Here is a 25485-nt window from a genome sequence, read left to right on the forward strand (position 1 = left end):
GCAAGAAAATAAAATGAAAAAGGGTAACTATATATAACTTACCCCGGTTTGACCCAGGCCTGTCTCGGATTGGATTCTTCATCTCGAACCTAGAAGATATTGAATATATGAATCTAGGCTGGGAGCTTACATAGACTCACACACAGCTGTATTGTTATGAGAAGAAAACAACAGATAATGGAAAAGTTCAATTTGGTTTAGTTTCACCTCTCTGATGTCACAGAACATGCAATGTAAAAAAAACAACAAGTGGTAATGCTTTTAAAACACGGGCACAAATAAACATTGATGAAGTTTATTTGTATGCAGATACAAAACGACAGATAAAGTTGTGGTTCACAGGTAAGCAGCTGAATTTAAGACACAGAGCTGGGGAATCATGTAGTATTTTCATGTAGTATCATTAGGGTTTGACCGTGTGCTCAAGCGTTACTGAATATTTTGCAATAATTTCCAATTACACAGAGACGAGCAAAAACAAATAATGGGGTAAACAATAACCACAATTATCAGACAGCGATTGAAATCAACAGAAATAAAGAACAGTGGCTTAAATGTGGAGCCAATGTTGGATGAGTGACCTGATTATCTTCTCTCCAACACTCTGCCAAGTAAAAACAGAACAAATCACAGAAGTATTAGGAGTTTGTGTGGAGAAGCTGCAGGTTAGAACATTTGCAAGACAGTGATTTCAAGTGAGAGAAACTAAATCAACTAATCAACTTAATTCTGTTTAATCATTGTGATGATTACATTATTTAAAGATGTACAGAAAGGTGGTACATTAAAGGAAAACCAAGAGACAGTATCTTAGTCAGGTGCTTCTTCCATTAATTAGTCACCATTCTGTATTTTTACTATTTTTATTACTGGACTTGCAAGTGATTTAAAGCTGGAGAAAATATCCTTAGAAAAAAAAAAATACCTGGGATGAACTCGTCTTGCGATTGGGATCCCTGAGACCCTTGAGACCCCTGAGACCCTTGAGACCCTTGAGAGCCATGGGAGCAATGGGAGCCATGGGAGCCTTGGGACCCCTGAGCAGATTTGGACAGTCTATGACGGGTTTGCCTCTTTTCTCTCAGAATGCGCTGGAAGTTTGCGATACGCTCTCTGTGACCGGCATCTGTAGGTTTTCCTTCATTGACCTCGTCAGGAACATGGTTTTCCTTGATTGGACTTAACCGCACCTCATCTGCTACGGGCACTGGATCCAGTGGATTCTCCTCTTGCCTCGGTGGAGAAGGATCTGGTGTCAGATCGAGGTTGGACTGTTCCCCATCTGTTGGACATTCTCCTTCTCCCTGTGACATTTCTACTGAGTGGGACGGAGTAGTAGTGCAGGGAGAGTGGCTCACTTGTTGGGGGGATGCTTGAGGATTTAATGACAGGTTCTCAGGTGTCTCCCCACAATCTACATAGACTGAAGCCTCACTTTCGTCCTTTGGAGTGACAAATTGTTCCTGATTCTCTGATAGACTAAGGTCTCCTTCTGTATTGTCTGAATCATTTTGCTTCTTCTTGGTCTCACTGACTTGCTGGATAGGGGACAGGGATGCCTCCAACCCACTACCGTCTGTCCCTTCTTCAGAGTTGGATCCTTCCAACTTTTTTAAAGCCCCTTTCAAAGCTGACCTAAAAGTCAGCACAGCCTTGCTGAAAGTTGTTACATCAAAACCTACATTGGGGGTCTTGTCTATACCATCAGAATCTATAACAGAAGACGCCTGGGACAATGATTCTCCTCCATCACCCCTGGAGATGCTGGGATCTGTCCACTCCCTATCCAAACTATCAGCGGACCCTAGATCAAGAGTTTGGGCAGAAGACGGACAATCATCACACGGTGAATGTGACTCCGGATAACCATCATCACAGTCTGTCAACAGAACAGTGGAGCAGCTCAGGCTCCTGGAGGGTCCACTGTCCAGATCATTTGCACAGGCGTCCACGGTATGGTAACCTGAACTATACGAGTAGGGAAAGTTTGTAGCATAGTTGCAGTTCAGTTTTTCTTCCTCAGTTTGTAACCTTGGTGGTCTCCAGTCCACCGTACTCGAAGAGCTGGGAGGAGAGTTGCAATGGAGTCCGAACAGCCACGAGAGATGCTCAGAACTGTTGTGTGAAGAATGACCTGGTGTGGTGCTCCGTGTTTCATCTGTGGCACACCTGTCCCAAACATGAAGACAATTATCCACCTCTTCTCCGCTGTTGGCAGAGGAGCAGATGTCCTCCTCACTCCAGCCTCCTTCTGCACTTCTACTGTGCTGGATATCAGCAGAAGTCCATCTATCATACTCGGTTTTACCAGAAAGAAAAGCTGCTTCTGGACAGTTGGAACTGTGACAAGATGACAAAGAGCTGGTGCTTCGGTATTCATGGCCACCATGAAGCTCCAGGTAGCAGAGGTCAAGGTTTGTAGACCTTAGCATGTTTAATTTCAAACGCTGCTCTTGGCTCAGTTGGTCCATTTGCTGGTCTGGCTGACTGAGAGTGTTTCCATCAACGTGCCATCGTTTAAATGTTCTCTGAGAAGGTATACATGTTAAATCTTTGCGGTCCAGCACTGGACTAGTGTCTCTACAGTAAAGAGATGTGATAGCATTCTGTCTACCCAGGCTTCCGCGCCTGATACGGGGTGTTTCGGAAACATGACTCGGATGAGCTGCAGCCGAAGCCCCAGAGTACATCTCACCTATTTCACTGAGCACTGCATCCACACAACAAGATACTTCATCCACTGAGCCTCGCACAGATGTGAGATACAGCCTCAGGTCAGAAATCTCCTCCTGGATCTTGTTGATGCCTTTTAGCTCTTTCATGATATGTTCCACTATGTTACCAGAGCCTTGTTCTGATTTCTCCTCCTCTTCCTCCACATTCTCCTCTTTACTCTTGGTCCTGTCCGTGAGCCTGGATATAGCATTGTCCAAAATCCCAATGCCATCCTGGCAATCAGAAATGGTGTTGTCAGCTTGGCAGCAGGTAGTGTCCACCAATGACTGGACATGCTGGGACCTATCCTCTGCCCCCTGCAGGCACTTCTGCGTCGTTCTGTGAAGGCTTTGCCCAATTTTGGGGCTCTGTGATCCCTTCCTCTGCAGATCTCGCCTCTGTGGCGAGGCTGGAGGTAGCTCTGAAGTGTAGGGTTCATCATGACCACTGAGCTGTCCTCTGGGGAACATCCCTGAGGAGTGGCACTCGTGATTAGTTGTTCCCACACATGGACAAACCACTGCCTCAGTGTCTCCGCAGTGGTGTGAGAACAAGTTAGGATCTCAAACTGAAAAACGACTGAGTGATGACACGATGACTGACTTAAGGAAACTGCATTATTTTGACAACAAAGCAGAGGAAACTCTTGATATTTCAGAATTTAATTAACTAAAAGTTAACAAAATCAAATAAATATGCTTTCATTTCATGACCAGAATCCTAGAAAGCGCAAAAAGGATTAAAGAATTAAAACTTCTGACACTGTGATTACAAGGTAGTTGTCAGCTGTCAACAAACTATGACCATGCAAAGTTCGGTTAATACACTTTAACACACATGAAATCCTACATGTATATTTGAGGTTAGCGTGTGAGAGCGAGAGACAGAACTTGTCTGCAAAGTTAAGACACGTGATGGACAGCATTGTCTTTACTGACCTCCACTGAGTGGCAACTTGAAGAACGAGCACCATGCAGCTGCTCAGATCTCTGTAATTAGGACGCTTTGGAAAGACAGCACGGTAATTAGATGACAGGTCAATTCTCTCGTCTGAGGCTCTGTCACTCGTTCAGACCCCTGCCAGCTGCACAGCTTGATAGCTCTGACCCCTGGCCTACAGCCTGTGCACTTATATGTTCTGTCTACTTATATGTTTACACCGGGGATCAGAGAGAAAACTGCATTTCAATCTACGTCCTGTACACACGGCAGAATTGACAATAAAGTTGACTTTGACAGGATTTACTGTGTGGCCAGAACGCAACATAAATCTGTCTCTTATGCTCACTGCATTCCATCAGAGTAAATACTAGACGGAGATCAGTGTTGTCATATTCGTCAATAGAGAATAACCACGTGAGGTGTTAGACAAATGTTTTTTTAACTTGAATTCAAGTAAAGCCTTAGACAAACACACTAATCCTTGCAGCACAGTTTCTAGCTTTTAAAGTGTCCGGCCCAAGAGGGATGTTTATCTCAGGTAGGAGATAAGGTATTTCATAAGCTATCATAGTAACATGACATGCTATGTGCCTTCATTATAGTTTTGGGACGAGAATTTCCCTTTTCCATTTGGTAAGTTATTGTAAAGAGTGAATAGTTGATAACTACATTACACTCCCACTGCATGGAAAGTATTCAATATGCATTTTAGCCCTGAAGGTTTGTACCAGCCTGATAAGAGTTTGGAAGGAAGAAAATCCTTTGAGAATATAATGTTTTGTATCACTACTCTGAATTAAAAATTAATATATTATGAAATTAACTTGGAGCATTATGATTTCTATTAAAAATATCATTGTCTAAATTTTCTGTCATTTGTGATGAATTATTAAATCCTCTGTACAACACGTTAAATACTAAATAACGTTCCACTCATATACACTTCTGTATTAACATGCATTATTTAATCAGTCCACACAAACTTGAACTAAATGCATATAGATATGTATTAAAATGAAAACCTCACCTTACCTTGTATGGTTATAATCCTGATAATTAAAAGAAAGAACAACCTGTAGATATCGTCTTTCAAAAATCTGTAAAATCCACACTAACGATCCATAAGGGGGACTTCACTTTTTTTCAAAAATGTATCCCAGTTGTATCATTGAACGTTTTACTCTGCCTCAATCAATCCTGCAGAACTTGCAGAACACAGGAAACAGCCGAATCCTTAATTTCTACCAGCAGAACGTCAAGAGCGACAGTGGCAAACAACAACCTCGCAGCGGTTCCCCCTCAGTTAAGTAGCCATCTGTACATCCCCTCCCACCCTCTTGCATCCTCTACTCGCTCTCCCTCCGTCCTCTGGCGATGTATTCCAGCACAAGGGTAATCTGAGGCTGTAAGACTGCCAGCACTCAATCTCACTCACTCTTCTCTTTACCGTTTCCACATCTGCCTGCTGCCGCGATTAGCAATATTTCTCCTTCAATTCACAAAAGTCCGTTTGTAACGGTGATAAAATACACCAGCAACACTCAGTGATTTCTATTCAAAGTTTGAAGCTCAGTGATGTGATTTGCCGATGTGTGCCACTGCCAAAAACATGTCACACGTCTCCTTTCTTTCTGATTTTTCTATTTGAAACAAGCCTGTAAAGATGTTTTAGTGTCACGTCGGGCGTTCTTATTATTATTCTGGTTTCTGTGACACCGCTCGACAGCTTAACAACCAATTCTAATTCATTACAGTCTTCTCAGCATTTTGCTTTGTGTCCTAAGTGTTTCCCTAAGTCCTGTAATAAATGGCAGTTAGACAGCTTTCATCTCGCTCTCCATTTACACTTGTGTGTCTTCAGGCAGGCGTCACTTACAGTACATGTTCGCCTCGACCAGTCCATGGAAAGCAATCATTGTAATGGAGCCAAGCGACCAGGCTACGAGAGGCTACTCATTTACTGCCACACCATAACAAGATTAATGCAGGGGACGGACCAGTTAGCTGAGAGACTCTGATGTTTTCATTATGAACACTCTCCAGAGAGTTTAGATGGACGCAGGATACACAGGATAGACGCACATTCTCCAGAAATGGTTAGAAATTGGTCTGGTATGACACTACAGGGCATCTGATGCTTAAAAAAAGGCTTTGCCATGTGAATTTGAGAACATTGGATACACTGACGTTAACAATTATCTAATTCCGTCTTATTCAGAGAGATAAGTGGCTCTTTGTCACCTAATAAATAAAATAAATAATAACTTAATCAGAAAATTATACAGAGTCGAAAAATGTGAAATAAACAAAGGATAAACATCTCTGAAATTGCCAGGTCTCCTCATCCCTTAAATTGTTTTCTCTCACTAGAAAAGAGGCTAATGTGAAGATAAGATTAATGAATGAAGACTGAGACAGAGGAAGCAGAGATTGAGAATATAAAATGTACTGCAAAGGTGATATATCAAAAATTGCACATCATCTCACATCACCATTTAATCAGCAAATGTTTGCTGGACCATTGTAACCAGTTATGACCAGTTAACTAGAATTAAAATACCATGTTGGTGGTAAACATACGGTGAAAGAAAATCTAATTTTCTCACTCTCAAGTACAAAATGATTTCTGGGGTGAGGATGAATGGATGAAGCATTGAATCCATAGTAGTTTCACCATTACAGCTCAGAGGTCATCAAAAATAAAAAATTCAAATGACAGAGACACTGCAGATATTATATGATTCTAATACATTTCAGTGCATATTCTTAAACAACCAGAGAGATTCAACTAAACCAAATTAAAAGAATTGGGAGTGTTTGTCAGACATGTGTATGTGTGGTGGGGGTAAGGAAGAAGAAGAGGGTCAGAACATATGTTATGTCAGACATTGGTGTTCAAACTCAGGAAACAGTTCCTACCTCCCGGAGCTGAACCCTGACTTTATTGATGGCCTTCAACCAATGAACTCTAGATGGGGAAAACGGTAACGGTGGTCCATCATCTTGGAACCTAGACAACGTGAATATAACAGTCAAGTGGCAGCATCTTCATTATAGTAAATACACAGCCAAGTTGAGTTCTGAAAGAGGAAAGTACCTTTGGAGTTTAGACGATGCTCTCTCCACTGGGGTGCCATTTGTCAGGCTTCGTCCTGATTCCGGAGTCAGCCGATGAATCTCCTGCTCGCCAGCCGGAGAGTGTCCATTGGTGGGAGCGTGTCCGTTAGTGCGTGGCTGTCCATTGGAGGAGGGGTGAAAGCCGGTGCTGTGGAAGGAATGGAAGGACTCCTCCAGTTCTGACCCTCCGGTGCTCTCGTGGCCACTAAGCTGGGAGCTGGTCTGGCTCAGGTTTCCTGATGACCCAAAACGACTACTTTCCACTGGACTACATGGGTGAGAGAGGAGTGAGGAAAATATTCAATATTAAGAAAATTCTATTACTAAATATGTATATATTTATATATTTTTCCCTTTAGCCAAAGCTAGATAAGAAGGGATTGTTACATAAAATGAATGTTAAAAACAGAAAGTTTGAACTTTTTATACTGCTGAAAAGGTCAATATACAATTAAAGACTTTTGGGACGTAACAAACCCAACTTATCTAATAAAAAGATTTACAAACAAACAAAGCAGATGTCTACTTTTATCAATATCCTCTCTAAGGATTCATTGGTATCGTATACGCACACAGAGGCTGTTGCATGATGGAAAATAATGAAAATGTTCATTAAAACATTAGATTATTGTCAATATTGTGATGTGAGGTACAAAATATCTACCTTACTGAAAAGGTTGTATATCTGCACACGGTTGTATCTGCATATTTGAGTGTCCTACAATGGTTAAAGTATATCTATGCAGACAGTAAAACTTATATAAAGGTGGAATTTAACAACCAATTAAATTTTAAGGTCAAAAGTGCACATATGTTGTTCAATGGTGAGGAAGTTTCAAATTAACTTTAACAGACAAAATAATTATTCCCAATTTAAAATGATAAACACAAATGAGAATTCCATGGTCAAACAAAATGTACAGTACTTGTTATGTCATGATGGTCATTCTTATATTTAATATATAAACTAAAAATTAAAACTTGACACGTTTGAATTTGCTAAGAAAATGTTGGACTATGAATCCTTGAGGATTATGATCAAAATTAACATAATTTAATTATAAAAGTTCAGTCAAACCAATCAGTCTTTATCAGAGTAGTAGTACATCTAATCATGTCTTAAATGCAGTAATTAATTACGTTACATTTATTTTTTAATTGTCCATGTACAAATATGCAAATTTTGTTTTGGAATTCTGTTTCAAAATCACAAATTAAGTTATGGGAGATGCTAGACATGAAATTACACATATCAAAGAATAGACACATACACACACACACACAGAGAGACAAATATGTAAGGTCAAGCTAAAACTGAAATGAAACTGGTGAGGATGGATTGCAGAGCTGGACAGGGAATACATTTTTTCCAAAATGTCAATGCATTATAAATGGTGAGGGATAAAACCATTTATCATGCTTTTACTAGCCTTTTTGCATTCAACAGATCCTTCTTGAACTGGTTGTCCAGCTGCATTCCAGAGGTAGGACCTGCAGAGGGGGTTGTTTCTACAAGCCTGTCCTTCTCCTCTGGGGTCAGGGATGCTGAAGGATCTACTTCAGGAGTGGAGATGCAGATCTGGGGGGTTTCTACTTCATCGTTGGAACCTACCAATTTAGGTTTCTGGGCATCAGAGGTTGCAACCTTTTGTACAGTGGGCGTTTGACCACTTGTTGCTGTGTTGATAGTTTTGGGTTGAGATGTTACAACTGGAAGAGCTTGTGGCTTGGGTGGCTCTGCCTGCCAGGGAAAACTTATTTTGGTCCCAAATAATGAAGTGCTGGGTGGCTCTTGTTTACCAGCAACAGGCTTTTCCTCTTGGAACAAACTGCCAGAAAGGTTTTTAAATCCTGAAAATAGACCACTCCCTGCTTCTGTTTGAGCCCCTGATGGAGCACCTGTTGACATTGCAGGTGAAAATAAGGATCCAAGAGATTTCCCCGCGTCACTTTGAGCTGATATAAACCCAAACAGAGACTTGGCCTGGGGTGGCTCTGTTTTATTGGGCAACTGAGTAGGTTGAGGTGCTATATCTCCTTGTTGGGTGTTAGGTGGGGCTGATTTTTCACTTTCGTTACTCTCAGGGTCTCCCTTAATGACCATGGGCTTCTCATGTATCACCTCTCCATCAACAGGTGCCATTTCTTTTGTGGTGTTATCCAGCTGACTGGTGAGGTCACATGTACTGCTTATTAAAGCACTTGAAACAGCAGCGGTTTCCGGACAAGCTGCCTCAGATGCCACACCACTACTATTTGTTAGGCTGCCAGATTTAACTTGATCATTTTCTGGTAAAGTTGAGTCCACCGCTTTATTTGTACCAGTGTCAGTAGCAGATGGAACTTTTTGTATGACACTTTCATTCTTAATCTGTGGTTGTGGAGTAGTGCTAGATGTTGACTTGGGCTCAGCTGGCATCGGCTCAGATGGCTTGGGTGGTTGTGCCATACCACCAAATAAAGATCCCCCTATGCCCCCAAGAATTGAGGCTCCAGTCTGTGATCCTGCAGTTTGAGCAGTGACTCCTCCAAACATTCCTCCAAGTAAAGAACCACCTGGCTGTGCTGTTGCTGCAGATCCGCCAAACATGCCACCTAATAAAGATCCACCAGTCTGAGGGCCTGCAGACTTGGCAGAGGATCCTACTCCAAACATCCCACCTAATACCGAGCCTCCTGTAGTAGGGGGGGGTGTTTGTGGACCAGACTGAGGAGCAGACCCTTTGAATAGACCTCCCAGTAATGATCCCCCTGTCTGTGGAGCTGCTGTCTGGGTGTTTGAACCTCCGAAAATACCCCCTAAAATTGATGGTCCAGTCTGACCAGTACCAGCTTGAGGTGTTGTTCCTCCTAGTCCAAAGAAGGAGCTCTTGTTCTGTTGCTGATTACCTTCAGGAGCTGCAGTTGCTGGTTTGAACAGAGAGGACATAAAATCTGTAACTTTATCCGCTGATGAGTCAGCAACAGATTTCTCTGGCTCTGGAAGCGTCTGTTGTCCCTGAACCACAGAACTTGCTGATTGAGTGGCTGGTGTTTCCTCTTCTATTTTAGGTGGAATTGAATCTTGAGCTGATGGACCACTCACATCCTCTGGTCTCTCAACTTGTTGTGCTGGTGCACAAATTTCAGATTCTTTATGTTGAGTAGTTTCAGCGAGAGCAGTTAGCTTAATAGCATCTTGGCAATTACCTTCTTCTGTGAGTTTGGTTTTGGAAAAGCTTGCCTCGAGACACAGGGCTGTACCATCAGGTTGCTGTTGTGTTTCTACCTGTTCTCTGCTTTTGGTAGTAGTATCAATTGCAGATGTTTCAGTAGTAGCTGAAGCAGTGTCATCAGTGGTCGTTGGTAGAGCAGTTACACTTGAAGTAGTATCAGCAAGAGCTGTGGTTAATATTTTCTTGTCATCACTAGATGTTGGTGTAGCTGTTGCAGTGGGTGTTGCAGGTGGAGCCGATCCTCCAAAGCCTGAAAGCAGACTTTTACCAGGTATCTCATTCGGAACAGAAGCTCCGGGTAAAACACCACCGAGAGGAGATGTACCAGCAGGCACAGTGGTGGTTTGAGAAGATGAACCCCCCAAAATACCTCCCAATAATGAGCTGCTATTTGGGGTTGTTGAATTTTGGGTGGTGGCCCTTCCAAAGAGTCCACTGAAGGACCCACTATTCTGAGATGTTGCAGTTGAAGCTGCAGATACTCCAAAAATCCCTCCCAACACAGACCCTGCTGTCTGAGATCCAACAGCTTGGGGAGCAGATCCGCCAAATAAGCCACCAAGTAAGGATGCTCCTGCCTGAGGTGCAGAGCCTCCAGTCTTACTGGGGTCAATCTGAGGTGCAGATCCGCCAAATAATCCACCAAGTAAGGACGTTCCTGCCTGAGGAGCAGAGCCTCCAGTCTTACTGGGGTCAATCTGAGGTGCAGATCCGCCAAATAAGCCACCAAGTAAGGACGTTCCTGCCTGAGGAGCAGAGCCTCCAGTCTTACTGGGGTCGATCTGAGGTGCAGATCCTCCAAATAAAGCACCGAGTAACGATCCTCCAGTTTGAGAAGCAGGCGTTTGGGGTGCAGAGCCTCCAAACATTGCTCCAAGTAAAGAACTTCCAGTCTGTGGAGAGGGCTGAGGGGCTGAACCTCCAACTGAAGATAACAAACCTTTGGCTGGTGGGTCCTTGGGTACAGACCCTGGTGCAGTAGTTGTAGGACCTGTCTCCCGAGGACCAGGCTCAGTGCTGGGCCCAGAAAATAATGAAAGTATACTTTTTCCTGGACCATCAGAAAGTAATCCAGTTTGTAAGGATGGTGCTTGTGGGCCAGATCCACCCGACATAGACAACAGACCAGAGGCTGGTGGTTCTTTAGGGGGAGCAGGATCCTGGGTTGCGCTTTCTGTGCTTGTTTCCTTTTGCACAGTGACACTTTCTGAAGTTGGTTGCACAGATGCAATATCAGTGTCTTTGATTGTAGTATCCACTGTGGAATCTGCAGTGCTATCTGTGGATAGTTTAGCACTAGCATTGCTCTTTTCAGTTGATATTTGACTGATAGTTTTTGACACTGGCACATGGCTACTGGAAGCAGATGACATTTGGGTAGAACATTGTAGATTAACAGTGTTTGGCTCATTAGTACCAGTGACAATAGCAGATGATGACTTTGAATTTTGTACTTTAGTTGCTGCAGTTCCTGGTGTAGAAGACATGTTTGCACTTCCACCAGCTCCTGGTGTTTGAGGAGTACTTGGGCTGCCAAACATGGAGAACAAAGATTTTCTTGGACTCTCATTAGAGCTAGACAATCCACTCAACATTCCACCGAGAACAGAAGTGGCTGACTGCCCTTGTGCTTGAGGTTGCACTTGTGGTTTGGATTGTGTCTGAGGTTCACCATGTTGACTTTGTGATTGAGGTGCTCTTTGCTGAGATGCCATTGTTGCTGGGTGATTCTGTGAAGGACTGGGTTCGTTAAATATTGAGAACAATCCCTTCATTGGGCTTTCAGTTGAACTTGATGAACCAGACAAGATTCCTCCTAGAATAGATCCTGTCTGGGCTGTAGACTGTTGGGTGTTGGAACCACTGAACATGGAAAGGAATCCTGCAGATGGGGGCTCTTTTGGAGGAGCAGCTCCCTGTTGAGGTGTCTCAGGGGTAGGCTTGGTTTGAGGAGGCGTTTGTAGAGGACTTGATCCTCCAAACATTGTTAATAAACTTTGACCAAGTGATTCCTGTTGGGGAGGTTGTGGAGCTGCACTTGGAGGATGTGGTTGAGGCACAGACCCAGTTTTAGATGCAGCCTGTGGAGGATTTGGTCCACTAAACATTGATAATATACTTTTACCAAGTGATTCTTCTTGTGGAGCTGTAGCTGATGCAGGTGTTTGAGGTGTTGGTCCAGCTGCTGTTGCTCCTGTCAGCATTTCTCCAATTGAAAACCCAAATAGCCCACCGGATGGTTTAGTTGCTGCTTCTTCTTTTCTCTTTTCTGAAGGAGGTATTGTAACCGACTGGCTTGTAGCAGGGCCTGCAGAAGAATTGGGAGGAAATACTTGGGAAATACTTTTGTTTGGAGGGTGAGTCTGTGGGCGGGAGGTTCCACTTTGGTCCATAGTTCTTTGTCTCTGTATACCCCTAGGTTTAGCTGCTGATGCCAGTGAACTCTCAGTAACACTGGGTTTCATTTGCTGCTTTTGTGGTGTAGATGGTTCAGGACTAAACAAGCTGCTTATTGATCCAAATAGATTTGAAACTCCTGTAGCCTCTGGTAATGAAGCAGTGCTGCCAGTTTTGTTTTGCTGGTTGAGAGATGTCTGAGAAGATTTCTGGGGATCTGGCTTGGTTTCCTCTATGCCTACTGCTGATTTCAGAAAGTTCATGAAGCCGGCCTGTGGCTGTTCAGATGGCTGCTCTAATGGGACGTCCACTGGCTTATCAGTTGCGAGTTGTCCGGGTGGTAACGGTTTAATAAAAGATTCTTTTGATCCTAAAGGCACTGTGGCAGTGGGCGGTGATGGCGGCGGGGCTGCTTGTTGTGCCATGGTAGTCTGACGTGAAAGTCTAGGTTTCTGTGTAGTTGTATGAGATTGTGTTGAGGGGGGAGTCGCTTGAGCAGTAGTCGGTACAGTGGGTAAGATTCTGCCCTTTGTGGTACCTGGCCTCTGTATTTCTTGTTTAACAGTTTCTGGCTGAGTCACAACAGCGGTAGATTCTTCCTTGATTATCTTTGACTTCAGACTTTGGAATCCTGACGTAAGAATGTTCTTAGACTGTTTGTCAGTAGCTTGTTCACACGAGGGTATGCTGGTTTTCTTCGGTTCCACCTGTGATGTTTTGCCTACAAAAGAGGATATGAGGGAAGAAATCTTCCTGACTTGACGGTTAGGTTGCTCTTCTCCTGGAGACACTCTCTTCCTCCATTCTTCCTCTGATACATCATCTGCATGCTTTACTCTAACCCCAGTGGATGAACGCCGGCGTTGGCTAGGTTGGTAACAGTTGTTAAGTAGCTGCTGATTGGAATCCATCATAGGAGAAGAGTTCAAGGAAACAGCAACCTTCTGAGCTAGGAACGTCTTGATTTCCTGGTTGTTCCAACAAGGACCAGTATAGTCTTTATTGCGACAAGAAAGATCAATAATATCTCTGTACTGGTCTTCATAGACATTACTGGGCTGTCTCGGATCCATCCTGACTTTGTTTAAAATGTAAGATGTGAAATCTACTTCCTGTTGCCCTTTTGACAGAAAGGAATTTTCGAACATCTGAGAGAACTGCTCAAGATTTAGATTCATTATCTGATTTCCTTTTCGATAGGCAGCAGACAAATCTAAGGGGGCATTGAGGAGTTGAGAATCACAGTGATCCTGACCAGGTAGCCAAAGAAGCTCATCCTCATTGTAAAGTGGAATTTTAAAGCCACAGACCGAAACCATTTCATTGTGCAGCCACGCACTGGGAAAGCTTTCTTGATTCTGTGTAGACTCGCCTTCAGGACCACATGCATAGACATATTCACCTGCTGTATCTGTAAGTAAGGCATAAATGTACTCATGGTCTGTGTAAACAAAGTAGCCACAGTCCCCATCATCTGCTGGCCACCACATTCCTTGCTCCAAAAGTGCGAGCCACTGCTGATACCATTCAGTGTCCTCCAGATAAGGGGAGTCTTCTACTTCTGTATTGGCATTTGGGGGACGCTCTGAATCCACTGTTCTGTCCAAATTCAATGGATTCTGATGGATCCTGCCGTCAGAATGAAAGTTTGGTAAGACTGCGTTATCCATTCCATTTTTCCAGTTTGCTGAATAAGATAAACTTGGTGCAGTCTCCTCATAATAGCCTTCATGATATGAAACCCCATTCAAGCTGTAAGTGCTACCACCATTAAACTGGCATCTCCCAGACTTCCCAGTGCTTTGTTGTTTAGTGGTTAGGTTCAATGCACCCTCCTCATTAGGTGGATATTCTGCACTTTGCAAGTCAACATAACTGTTCCACAATTTCCTCTTGGGATATGGATCTCCATTCCTGTGTTCATCGTACTCATATGGTCCAACTTGCCCTTGGGGACAAACAAACCCTTGCCACTGGGAAGGGGAGTTAATTGGCTGATTGATGTTTGGAGAGCTGGAGTGAAGAGGAGGGGCCTGTAATGGCACACCTTCACAGTTCTGGCTATACCCTGGATCTTGTTCCTGAAGCTGATAATTCAGTGACTCGTTCTGAAACTGCTGCCATAGAGCACTTTCACGGATCCATTGGTTTTCATCATACGAAGGACTTACTCCATACTGGGACAACTGGTCTTGGTAAAAACTTTGACTTGTAGTTCCATATAAAGAGGGGGTGCTTCCACCAATATATGTCTGCATGTTCTTAATTGAAGAACCTGCATTGCTTTGTAAAGGGGAATTAATATGTCCTGTACTAAAAGCCATTGGGTGACCTAACTGAAGTGAGCCATAATAATTTAATTGTGATAAATTACCTGTGCTGACTGATGAGTAGGATGCCTTACTCTGAAGAGATCTTGCATAAGTAGCTGATGTTCTCAAGTCTAAACTCTCAGTATCAACTGAGACAGGTGCACTTATCATAGCATGTCTGCTCTGCCCTGGATTGAGAGCCCTCTGAACATCTCTTTGGCGGCAGTCTCTTCCAAAATCACTGGTAGTATTTTCTAATAATCCTGAATGTGCCTCTGGTTTTTGTTCTGTCATCTGACCTGATATTTCGACTTGTTTATGAGTTAAAGAGTCCTCGGTTACATTCTTGCTGAATAATCTAGTTAAAAGCCTCTGCTGGCCAGTTTGTGAAATCCTCTTCTCTTTCACGGCATGCTCTTGTGAAGGTTGTGTGAAATCACTGTGTGCCTGTGTTTGTGGCGGGTTCGTCATTGTTACTGTATGATTATCAGCATTTGGATGATACGATTGTGCATTTGATGTCTGGCAGGTTGTGTCTGTGTTTTCAGATGATTTTGTCAACTTATTAAACAACCCTGAGAGAACCCCAGACTGACTTTCTCCAGACTCCGGCTGAGTCTGAGCAGGTTGTTGAGCCACATTTTCTGAGGAGGATTTGAACAATCCAGACAGCAGACCACTTGCTTGTGTGGTTTTTTGTGTTGTGGTGTTTTGTGGTTGAGTTTGACTGGAATTGGGGACATTCATTGTCTTTGTTTGCTCATGGCTGGATATTCTTGGGGCGATTCCATGCTGTTGAGCTGTTGGCTGCTGTTTTGTATTTATGCTGTCTGCTGAAGCAAATTTAAAAAGACCAGATAAAAGACCACCTTGTTGGGATTGTTGGAGTGGAACAGTTTGTTGTCGAGTAAAACCTGGTTTACAAGTGTCCTGTTGGAACTCTTGCTGACTTGGCGTTCTCTTCCGGAGCTGAGGCCCTCGCTCTGAACCTGGAATATGCTGTTGTTTGATTCCCTGTTGATTCTGTTCAAAGCTGTTGTATTGGTTCTGGCCTGTTTGGCTGCCTGACACATTCTCAGATGATGCAAATTTCAGCAAGCCAGACAACAGCCCCTTTTGCTGAGGTTGTGTTTGTTGAAATTCATCCTGGGTCTGCTGCTGACCAGAGTAATCGCTGTGGGTGTTCCTCTGTTTCTCAGCTTCAGATTGCTGTGTGTTGTGTGGTATATTTTCTGTTGAGGAAAACTTCAACAGCCCTGAGAGAAGCCCCCCCTTTGGAGGAGCTGATGAAGATTGTTGTGGGGGAGGGTGATGAGGAAACTGGGGGGGATTATTGCTATGGGAAGCCTGCTGTGGCGAACTGCCGGACAGGTCCCCGGTAGACCCGAATTTAAGTAGTCCAGATAACAGTCCTCCTTGTTTTGGTTGATTAGAGCCAACGTGAGAGACATCCTCAGCCGAGCTTCCTTTTATAAGACCTGTCAAAAAACTCTGTGATTCAGGCTGATTGGGAGGTTGACGCTGAATTCCATGACTAGCTGCTGTTGGTTTCTGATGTGATGTATCCTGAGATGTGACTTTGCTGTCCTGAGATTGTGGATTACCGGCCAAATTCTGGTCCACATTAGAGGAGGCTGGGGTGGAGTTAAAGATGCTGGAAAACCATCCTTTCTCAGTGCTTTCCTGCGGAGCAGCAGGATTCTGGGTAAAGGTGTTGGAGGTTTTTAACGTTGAATCATGATGCGATTGCACAGGAGTCTGTATGTTCATGGAGGCACTAACATTCTCACTGGATGCAAACTTTAAGAACCCTGAGAGCACGCCTCCTTCTGCTTTGGGACGTTGCTGCGTGGAGACATTTTCCGAGGACAGGAAAGGCAGTGTAGGCTTGCTACTCGATGATGGGTCCTCTACTGGTTTTTGTTGACAGGGATTCTCTGCAGATCTAAATACTGGATACACTGCCACAGGTGGAGCCCCCTGAGGTGGAAAGTGGCCAGCAGGTGCGATCAATGAACTTAAAGACTTTCTCAAAGGGCTGAAGAACCCAGTGTTGGCTGATTGTGTTTGGCTAGTCGGCCTCGCTGGCCCAGGAGCCGGCATGTTTTCTTGTTTGGAAATCACTGGATTTTGTCTCCCATATATATTTTCATCTTGATTGTGTCCCAAATATGATTGTGATGAGCTTCTTAATTTCCTACCTCCATCTACTGTCATATCCTGCTTCCCTTGATGCACAACTTGATGAACACCTTGAGAATATTTAGTTTCTGGTTCCTGGTTTATTTCAGCTGAATTTCCATTTAATCCTGCTGAAAAAAGTTTTAAAGGATTCAATTTCCCCAAAACAGAGTTTTCTGGAGCACTTTGAGGTTTGGTTGCAAACTCTGCTACGTGTTCCTTTGAATTTCTTTGAGTCTGACTCCATGTGGGAGCTTTTGTTTCTGTATCATGACCTTGTGTCTTGGCATCATGTGGTAGCTGAGAAGACAGAGATCTGAATGATTTCTCAGGAGAAGTTTCTACCGGAGATACAACGGCTACAGGAGCTGAACCATTTGATTTGGGAATAAGAGACAATAGTTTGGTAAATCCAAATTGTGAGGATTGTCCTGATGGCGCTTGTGGACTCGGGACAGGCTGCTTGGGGGCTCCTCCTACTCGGTCAGTGAGAGAACTGAATAATGAGCTCATGGCATTTTTTACCCCTGAGACGCCCTGGTCAGAGGAATCCTGAGACTGGGGGGTTTCTGCTTTTGGATCCTTTGCTGAACTCACTTGTTCATCTCCAAAAGAATCTGTTCTGTTGCTACCCAGAGATGAGAGCCTGGATTTGTTTGATTTAGGAAGGGAACCGTACTTGCTAATTTCCTCCTCTTTTTCAGCAAGGTATTCAGAAACTGTTTCAACAAGACACTGGAGCTCGTCCATAGGGTCGACATATTCATCACTTGGTTCCTCGACGGGCGAGAGCATTGCCTCTGGGGTCCATCCTCCAATTCTAGCTTTTCCAGGCTTCTTCTCCCGAAGACCGTGAGAATTTTCAGAGTGACCTTCATAGGAGAGCGAATACCTGTCTGTGTAATGTCTGGCAATTTCAGGGTGAAAGTCTTCTGCTCCAAAGGCAATGTCGTCTATATCGTCCTCTGCTTCCATGGCGTAGTGCAGATCTTCAGAACCATCTAAATCAAAATGGAACCGCGACCTCCTTCTAGAATCTTGCTCTTTTTTGTACGCCACATAATTCTCTAAAGTGTGGTCCAGCTCATTTTTAGCCCACATCCTTGTCTTGTAGAGAAGCCCATTCTTGTACGGCCTGAGGCATGATGTCATTCGCTCCTCCTCTTCCTGCATCTCTTCCACCTGCCTCATGAACAGCTCCCCTCTCTTCTCACGAAGCCGTGCGAGGTCAGAGGGAAAAGCCTCTTCTCTCATTTTGTCGGCCTCTGTACCGAGCAAACCTCCCGGGTTCCTTATCGTTCTCTTTCGCCGTCGATCAATGGTGTCATAGCCCTCCGGGTAGGGGGCAGGCAGATAGCCACTACGTTGAGTGTTTTGACGGATAGGAGTGTGCGATGGCTCAGGGTAAGCTGGTCCCATTCGAAGGATGACGTTGTCCTCCTCGTCATCTAAAAAGTCGCTCAGCTGAGGTTTTCCATGCCCTTTATATCTGTTTTCCCACTCTTCGACCCCCATGCCAGAATCTACAGGTATGATTCTGACCCTTCCTTTCTGATTCAGCGATCTAGTTTTATATTTACAATAGATGGGAACAGGATGGGAAAGAAGGAAACCAGGAAAGAAAGAAGCAGAAAAAACAAGAAGAAACATGCAAAAGAAAAAACACAAGTTAAGCAGAAGGATAAATGGAGAAATTAAGAGCAGAACACATTCATGCAAATGTGAAGACAAAATCATGCTTATCAGCTTAGCAGTTACATTTTTTAATAATATTGCACAAAAAAAAGTACATGTGTGTCTGTGTGTGTGTGTGTGTGTGTGTGTGTGTGTGTGTGTGTGTGTGTGTGTTGTGTGTGTGTGTGTGTGTGTGTGTGCCCCTATGTTCGCATGCGACTCTGTGAAATTAGATCTTTGTAAATCCCCCACAGCAACAGTCATGCTTATCAGCGCTTCAACACTCAGCCTGCAACAGCCTTCATGATAAATGCATGTTAGATCACCAGCATATGGAACGCAATCACCAAAAACATGCGCGTGCATCTCACTGACCCACTTCCTCTATGTGTGACAGATGGATTTCCTCTGGGATATTTCTAAACCAAGTTCAGACCCTTTGAAACCACCAGAACTTTAACCGACGCAAACACACCCTCAAAAAGAAAAAAAAGAAATGCGAACAATGAGCTTTCCCTGGATGCAATCCCATTGTTTCTGATCTACAATTATCCGGATCAAGCCTCTATCAGTCCACACAGGCAGATTTGCAGAAGTCTCGCCGGTAAACATGTATTTCCATGAAAATCCACGAGTGCACAGAAGATGGGTTCCGTGCACCAAGAGCATTTGTCTTACGGATGAAATCTAACCATGAAACTGCTGTGTGGTATAAATAAAAATAACACCAAAATATGTTTATAGCAGTAGGATAGTGGATTCAGTTTTTTCCCCCTTTTTAAATATAAATTATAGTAACAATAACCACACGTCATTTTTTAACTACATTCGGACCTGATGTGAAAGTCAATGGACCCTAATATGAATTCCAAATTTTGATTGAAAGTGTTTATGGGTGACTGTAAACTTTGTCTACCTGCTTCCTCTCTGTTCCCGGTAGTCCAGGTCAAAACTGTGCACAGAGTCCGTGCAGGAGTCCGGGTGGTGCGGCAGCCGAGGCCCCATGGGGTACTGGTGCAGGGAGGAGTTGGGCTGAGCCGTTGTGTGGTAGCGTGGAGGCAGACTGTTGCTCGTCTCACTGCGGTAGTCGCTGTCGCGGTCATCCACGGCGCTGTCCTGGTCGTCTAGAGCTGCCGCGGGAAGATACACGTACGTTACGTTTGCCTGGGACATCTGTAAGTATGTTCTAAAAATCCTTGCTAATTAAAAACCCCATCAGAAAGTGGGTAATGCATCCTAGGTGATATTTTGCCTATAGCTGAGGGGTAAAACTGTGGAGCGTTGAAGAAATAGAAATAAATAAACAAACTTGGGTGATGCCAGGTCAGGAGGGAGCAAAGGTCATGCACTCTTAAAAAAGACTGGAGCCCTTATTCATGCAAGCTCTTGAGTTACATGTTCGATTCTGGGTCGTGTGTTAATCTGCCTTGTCCTGTAGATTGATATGCAAATGTACGATTGGGTGTTTTCTGCTTTTCTACAAGACGGATAGAGAGAAAATTTGTTGCTCTGAATAATGGTTACTCATCAGAGGTGCAGAAAAATATAACCTTAGACCTTTCCAACCCCTAGTATGACCTTAGAAAACATCTTTGGCGAGGTTGGTGTCTGCTGGAGGGAAGCTGGGGTTTTATCTTGTCAGAGCGATAAAGTGAGAGAGATAAAGATAAACTGATATCTGTTGATATCTCTTGAAGGTGATAAATAAACGTAGTGGAGCAAAGACTGCCACCTACCAGTTTAGAATGAAACTGCAATTTATAGTCTAGGATTTGATAAGGGCTTTATTTTTATGTATAGATATTACTTATTACATTTAAATATGTTCAATATTAGTGTTATCATCCAATAACATGATAAAGTAAAAATGCTTTCTAAAAAAAGGAGCATGGTTTTTTTTGTTAAATTTTCCTGACTGTTTTCTATAGATACACCAATAATTTAAAAATTAAGTAAACATGGGTTGTAAAAAAATCATATGACAACAGCACAGAGAATAAATATTAGGAAAACAGCAGGAGAAGGAAATCATGTTTAAAAAAGTCAAGGGGGTTATTGAGGGAAACGGTGAGATTAAAATAATGAGAATTGAATGCAAGGAGAAGTGATAGATCAGATGTTATCGGGGGGGATGTGGGGCATTAGGACATGCAGAGGGGGCGTTGAGGATTAACCAGGGAGGAGAACTTCATCAAAGTGTGATGTTACATACTCAGTGGGTCAGCCCATCCGAAATAGTTGCCTGGTGAAAGTGCAGATGTTAGAAGTGAGAGGTTCAGTCAAGAGGAGGTCGGGGTGCGAAAACCAAAGAATAAAGAAAAGTGTCCCTGTGTTGTAACAGTGGTGGTGGTGGTGGTGGGGGGGGGGGTAAGGGAGTGGTTCTCAGAGTGGAAAACAAACTTGTCATAACATTGAGAAAAAGATGTCACACGCATAACTCTTTGTTGAGTATGTGCAAATGTTTACAGACTTAATCTGAAGGGTACAGCGTTAATTTTCAACTCTGATTAAAATTAGTCAGTGCAGCAGGGTCAAGGACGTGGACAGAAATATCAGCAGCAGCCCTGAGAGCTAGAGAGGACGGGTGACTGTCACCATCTAGAGGCGGAGAGGGGGACGTGCGGACACACTCACAGCACTGGGAGGCGGCGAAGGGCAGTGGGCGACTCTGGACGTCATCCTGAAGAGAGTACTACAGAGGAGAGAGGGATGAAAACAGGCGTCACGACTGTTTTTCACGTCCTCAAATTGTAATTAGTGCTGTAATCTACTAGCACCACTTCATCGACTAAAAATAAATACAGCAGGACGTCATGAAGCTGTTGACCTGATTAAAAACAATTACATTTTAAAAGCACGGATGCACTTTGCACAAATAGTAGTTGTAGATTTACCTCATCGTGGATTCGGAGGGTGTTGATGTGGTCCAGCTTGCCCGTCCAGTACTGCGCCTCGTCATCTGGGATGTCTGGAACCAAAACATGCATAAAAAATACATGTTCAACCCGTGTTCGACGTTTACAACCTGCTCCCTCTGACGTCCAACATTCATGCCTGTTTAATTTCTCATGAGCCTCTCAGGGGGGGGGAATAAAAATAGTTAGTTAGCACAGGACGCAAACTGTTAAAGGAGAAGAATGACAAACATCTTTTGCGTCACTACAAGGACACGATGCTCAAAGATGCTGCAGATGAGACAACAACATACGAAATAAACCCAGAACAAAAGAAGCACCTGTAGATTTAAAGCAGCCGGGAAAGAAAAGGTCAGAACAGGAGTGCTGTGTCCTCGTTTGTTCCCTCTTGTCTGAGAACAGGTACGTTCACCCATCCCACTTTTCCAGGGGATTTGCGCTGCGGCAGACGGACGCACATTAAAAAGGCCACGCACGCGAAGTCCGGGGCTTCAAAGACGCACCGTCCCAGAGCTTTACATAAATGGCTCTGGTGGCACAAAGAGTCACAGCGGCCCGCTCCCGCAAACTTGAAAGGTGACGGAGAAAGAGGCCGAACCCCCCCCCCCCACCGAGCGGACAGTCCCTCTGTTTTAACTTTGATGTGTTTTGATCACAGGGTTTTGAGCTGTGTATGCAGAGGAGGGGGTGCTGCTTTGCTGTGGAGCTGTGGTCAAGGACGCAGACGGCAGGAGGACGGTTTTATTCTCCAAACCTGAAGAGCATTGAATTAATTGAGGTTCACAGCATAAATTATCAGCGGGACTTTTATTATGTAATCCTTTTTATCATTTTAATCATCTTTGAGCTGATTGTTGTGTTTCACCGTGTTGGTTCAGTCTCACTTCTGTCGTTAGCCGAGTGTCCAGCGGCAGCAGCAGCTGTTTACAGCATCATAACTCTAAAAACAATATTGTATGTGCTACCTATAAAACCTAAAATGGAAACTAAATGGTGAAGAAAGTGAAACATTTAATAGATAAAGAGCCAAATATATTCCTGAGGAGTTGATGAGGACCTACACAGTATTAGGGCCATATTTATGAAAAAATTCAGAAATTTCAAGAATAAAGTTGTAAATTTTGACATAATATTACAACTTATTCTCATAACATTGGCCTACAACTTTATTCTTGTAATATTATTACTTAATTCTTGAAATGCCAAAACAAAATGTGGCCCTAAGGGAGGGGACCAAACCGAGGAGACTGAAAATGTAATTCAAAATCAAAAAAGTAAATCTGTAGAGCTCAGAGTTGAAGATAGTTAAATATAGTTCAACAGACTCATCAGAAAAACTACAGAAATTACAATACCCTATACTTAATGTTTCCACAATGTAATTGCACTTGGAACAAAGGATTTATTGTAGATTTCTTCAGTAGCTCGTGGCAGTTGAGAAACGCCTTCCAGAGGGAAGGATGGAGCGGATCGCTAGTTACGTCAAAAGCTTTCTTTTTGGTATTCAGCGTAAACCTGTCGCTTTGCTGCATCTGTGGTTTCCCTATGATTGTGTCCAGACCAAGCAACAATGTCAAAAGACAAGATATATTTACTTTATATGGATATAAAATGTGTATAAAGCAGCATTGTTTATGGTTTCATTTTGGCTTCAAAGGAACAACCTGGAAAGAAAATGATATTTTAATAAAGGAACCAGATGCAGGACATTAGACACTGAGACAAATATCTATGACACATGTCTCAGAGTTCCCCGTTTCTATCCATTAGTTGTTTAACATTATTTACTTTATTCTATGAGACAATGGTATGGATGTTATGACTTGATTTAGGAAAAATGTGACCTGATACCCTGCTTGAGTCGACTCATATTTCCTATTTAAGATAAATGAATGGTTGCATGAAACCACAGAGCAGCAGGTTTGTTATCACGGAGCCTCGGGGCTGGATGCTTCCTCCTGAGGAGCCTCAGAAACCCACTGCTGACATTTCAGCAGGAAGCACGTGTGGCCTTTTGTGTAACTGAGCGGATCAACCTGAGTCACTTGTGCCCTCTCGACTCCAGAGCAGATCCTCGAGATGACGACATTGCAAAGTGTCTTACATAAGAACCTTGAACTTTTCATGTTTTATTTGAAGTTCAAAGCGAGCGATGAAACGGGACTTCTCTCACCGAAAGGCAGCTCGAAGCGAGTGTCCAGCAGGACTCGGTGAGGAGTCGGGTTCTTGGTGCCGTATATCTCGTCCGCCTTCATCAGAACCTCTGCGTCCATGAAAATCCACTCTCCTGAACCCTCCTGCAGTTGCACAGGTTTACTCATATTTACCAAGGTAGATATTAAAACATTTTTTCTGTCCATTCTTGAGTGCTTGAATCATGTAATTTTTGTGAGTGCGTGATCCAAACCTCCTCTGAATGCCGGACGCTCTTCAGAGGAATCCAGGAGGTCCCCACCATGGTGTCCCAGATGAGGCCCTTGTTCCACACCTCCACGATGAGGCCGAGATCCAGCCGGTTGATCTCACTGTGGAAATAAAAAGGAAAGTGTCAGGCATTGAAGCCACGTTGGTAATAAAAGCTCCTTCCTGATAAAACAGCGTGGAGAGAACATCAGTGGGTAAAAGAGAGAAACAACAGCTTTATCATTTGTCGCCTTGTTATCAGAACTTTCCAGTGTTTTTTGAATTCAGATTCATTGAACCAGACATTTCTACGTAATTGCTGCCAGGCCCCCCCCCCCCTGCTGCCAGATGCTGTGTGTTAGCCGCCGTTAGCCTTGTTTTTATCATTTAGCGATTCTGAGGAACAGCGTGATGACAGCAATCAATTTTGAAAGGAGCTGCGTGACGACGGCGGCATTTGCATATTCTCATGTGCGGCAGCTTACAACGATCAACAGGCCGAACAAAAGATGAGAGAAAAGATAATCAAAGAGAACAGCTAATTGAGAGAAGAGCATGGGGGGGGGAGGGTGGCGGCCGATGTGTATCCACGGTGACCAGGTGCAGACATAAAGGATTTTCAAATCCTCGGCTGGCTCAGAATAAATAAACCAGATAATAAAATCTAACTGTTGCTAATTTTACCTGAGTTGGTTCAGGACGTCATTTAGATTGTGTTGTAGATTATTATTTTATAATTGTTTGTCCTCCTTGTCAATTATTGAGCAAATAAAACACGAGACGCTGAATCCACCTTGTTCTCCAACTGACTGGAACTTTAAAAGACTCCCTGTTCCGTGTTATTGAATGGATGGATGGACAGAGAGAGAGAGAGAGAGAGAGAGAGAGAGAGAGAGAGAGAGAGAGAGAGAGAGAGAGAGAGAGAGAGAGAGAGAGAGAGAGAGAGAGAAGAGATAGATAGATAGATAGATAGATAGATAGATAGTTAATAGTATTTAGGATTTCCCATTTAGAGTTTATCCTTCAGCTGAGTCACCCTCTCTTCTCCTTTAATAAACACATTTGGTGGCGACAGGTGGCGCTGAGCATTCGCCGGAGACAACAATGGACGATTGTGTTTTACGTTTGAATTAAAGCTCGCCGACACATCATTAATGGAGAGTGGAGGGATGAAGGTCTGGAAAAACAAACACTGTTGCAAAGAGGGAGTTTACAAAAGACAAACAATGACACACATGCAACAACGTGCCGGCTCCCTCGTCACCATAGATACCTTTCACTGGGAAGTAAGATGAAGGAAATTAAACAAATGAATTACGGGGAGGAAATGAAGAGCAGCTGTCTGACGAGATGCTTTCGTACGAGGAGTTGCACAACTTGAATAACAGACACTTCTTTCTCCCGTGGATACAAGCACTAAGTAGGTTTTAAATTGGACTGACAAAAGGACATGTGACTGTTTCATACAGATTAAGATCTTTTCAAGATAACCAACACAGAAGAGCCTGACAAGGCCAATACGTCACGAGTTGTTGTGTCACTTAACATTAAAATGGGTGTTGTCAAGGCAGACAGATGTCTGCCTTGACAACACCCACACCACTGTCACTGTTT

At 43.5% G+C, this 25485-nt stretch overlaps 1 protein-coding gene across 14 annotated transcripts in view; it reads right to left on the reverse strand.

Moving 5' to 3' along the window:
• Positions 1-25485, reverse strand: part of LOC118125979 (protein unc-13 homolog B-like) — a 52119-nt gene that overhangs the window by 14927 nt on the left and 11707 nt on the right. For 4 of the 14 annotated variants that reach the window (XM_047344516.1, XM_047344515.1, XM_047344514.1 and 1 more), the window contains exons 4-12: positions 23876-23993; positions 23642-23765; positions 21448-21521; positions 21188-21245; positions 20766-20795; positions 19470-19683; positions 6755-7042; positions 6577-6667; positions 43-89 (exon numbers count right to left, since the gene is read on the reverse strand). In XM_047344516.1, coding sequence (XP_047200472.1) covers positions 43-89; positions 6577-6667; positions 6755-7042; positions 19470-19683; positions 20766-20795; positions 21188-21245; positions 21448-21521; positions 23642-23765; positions 23876-23993 — 1044 coding nt within the window. Of the gene's footprint in view, positions 1-42; positions 90-6576; positions 6668-6754; positions 7043-8204; positions 13387-19469; positions 19684-20765; positions 20796-21187; positions 21246-21447; positions 21522-23641; positions 23766-23875; positions 23994-25485 lie in introns of those variants that run through there. The other 10 variants (XM_047344508.1, XM_047344507.1, XM_047344506.1 and 7 more) reach the window with 5 other exon arrangements.

The sequence above is a fragment of the Hippoglossus stenolepis genome, chromosome 18, assembly GCF_022539355.2.
Source record: "Hippoglossus stenolepis isolate QCI-W04-F060 chromosome 18, HSTE1.2, whole genome shotgun sequence".
Lineage (NCBI taxonomy): Eukaryota > Metazoa > Chordata > Actinopteri > Pleuronectiformes > Pleuronectidae > Hippoglossus > Hippoglossus stenolepis.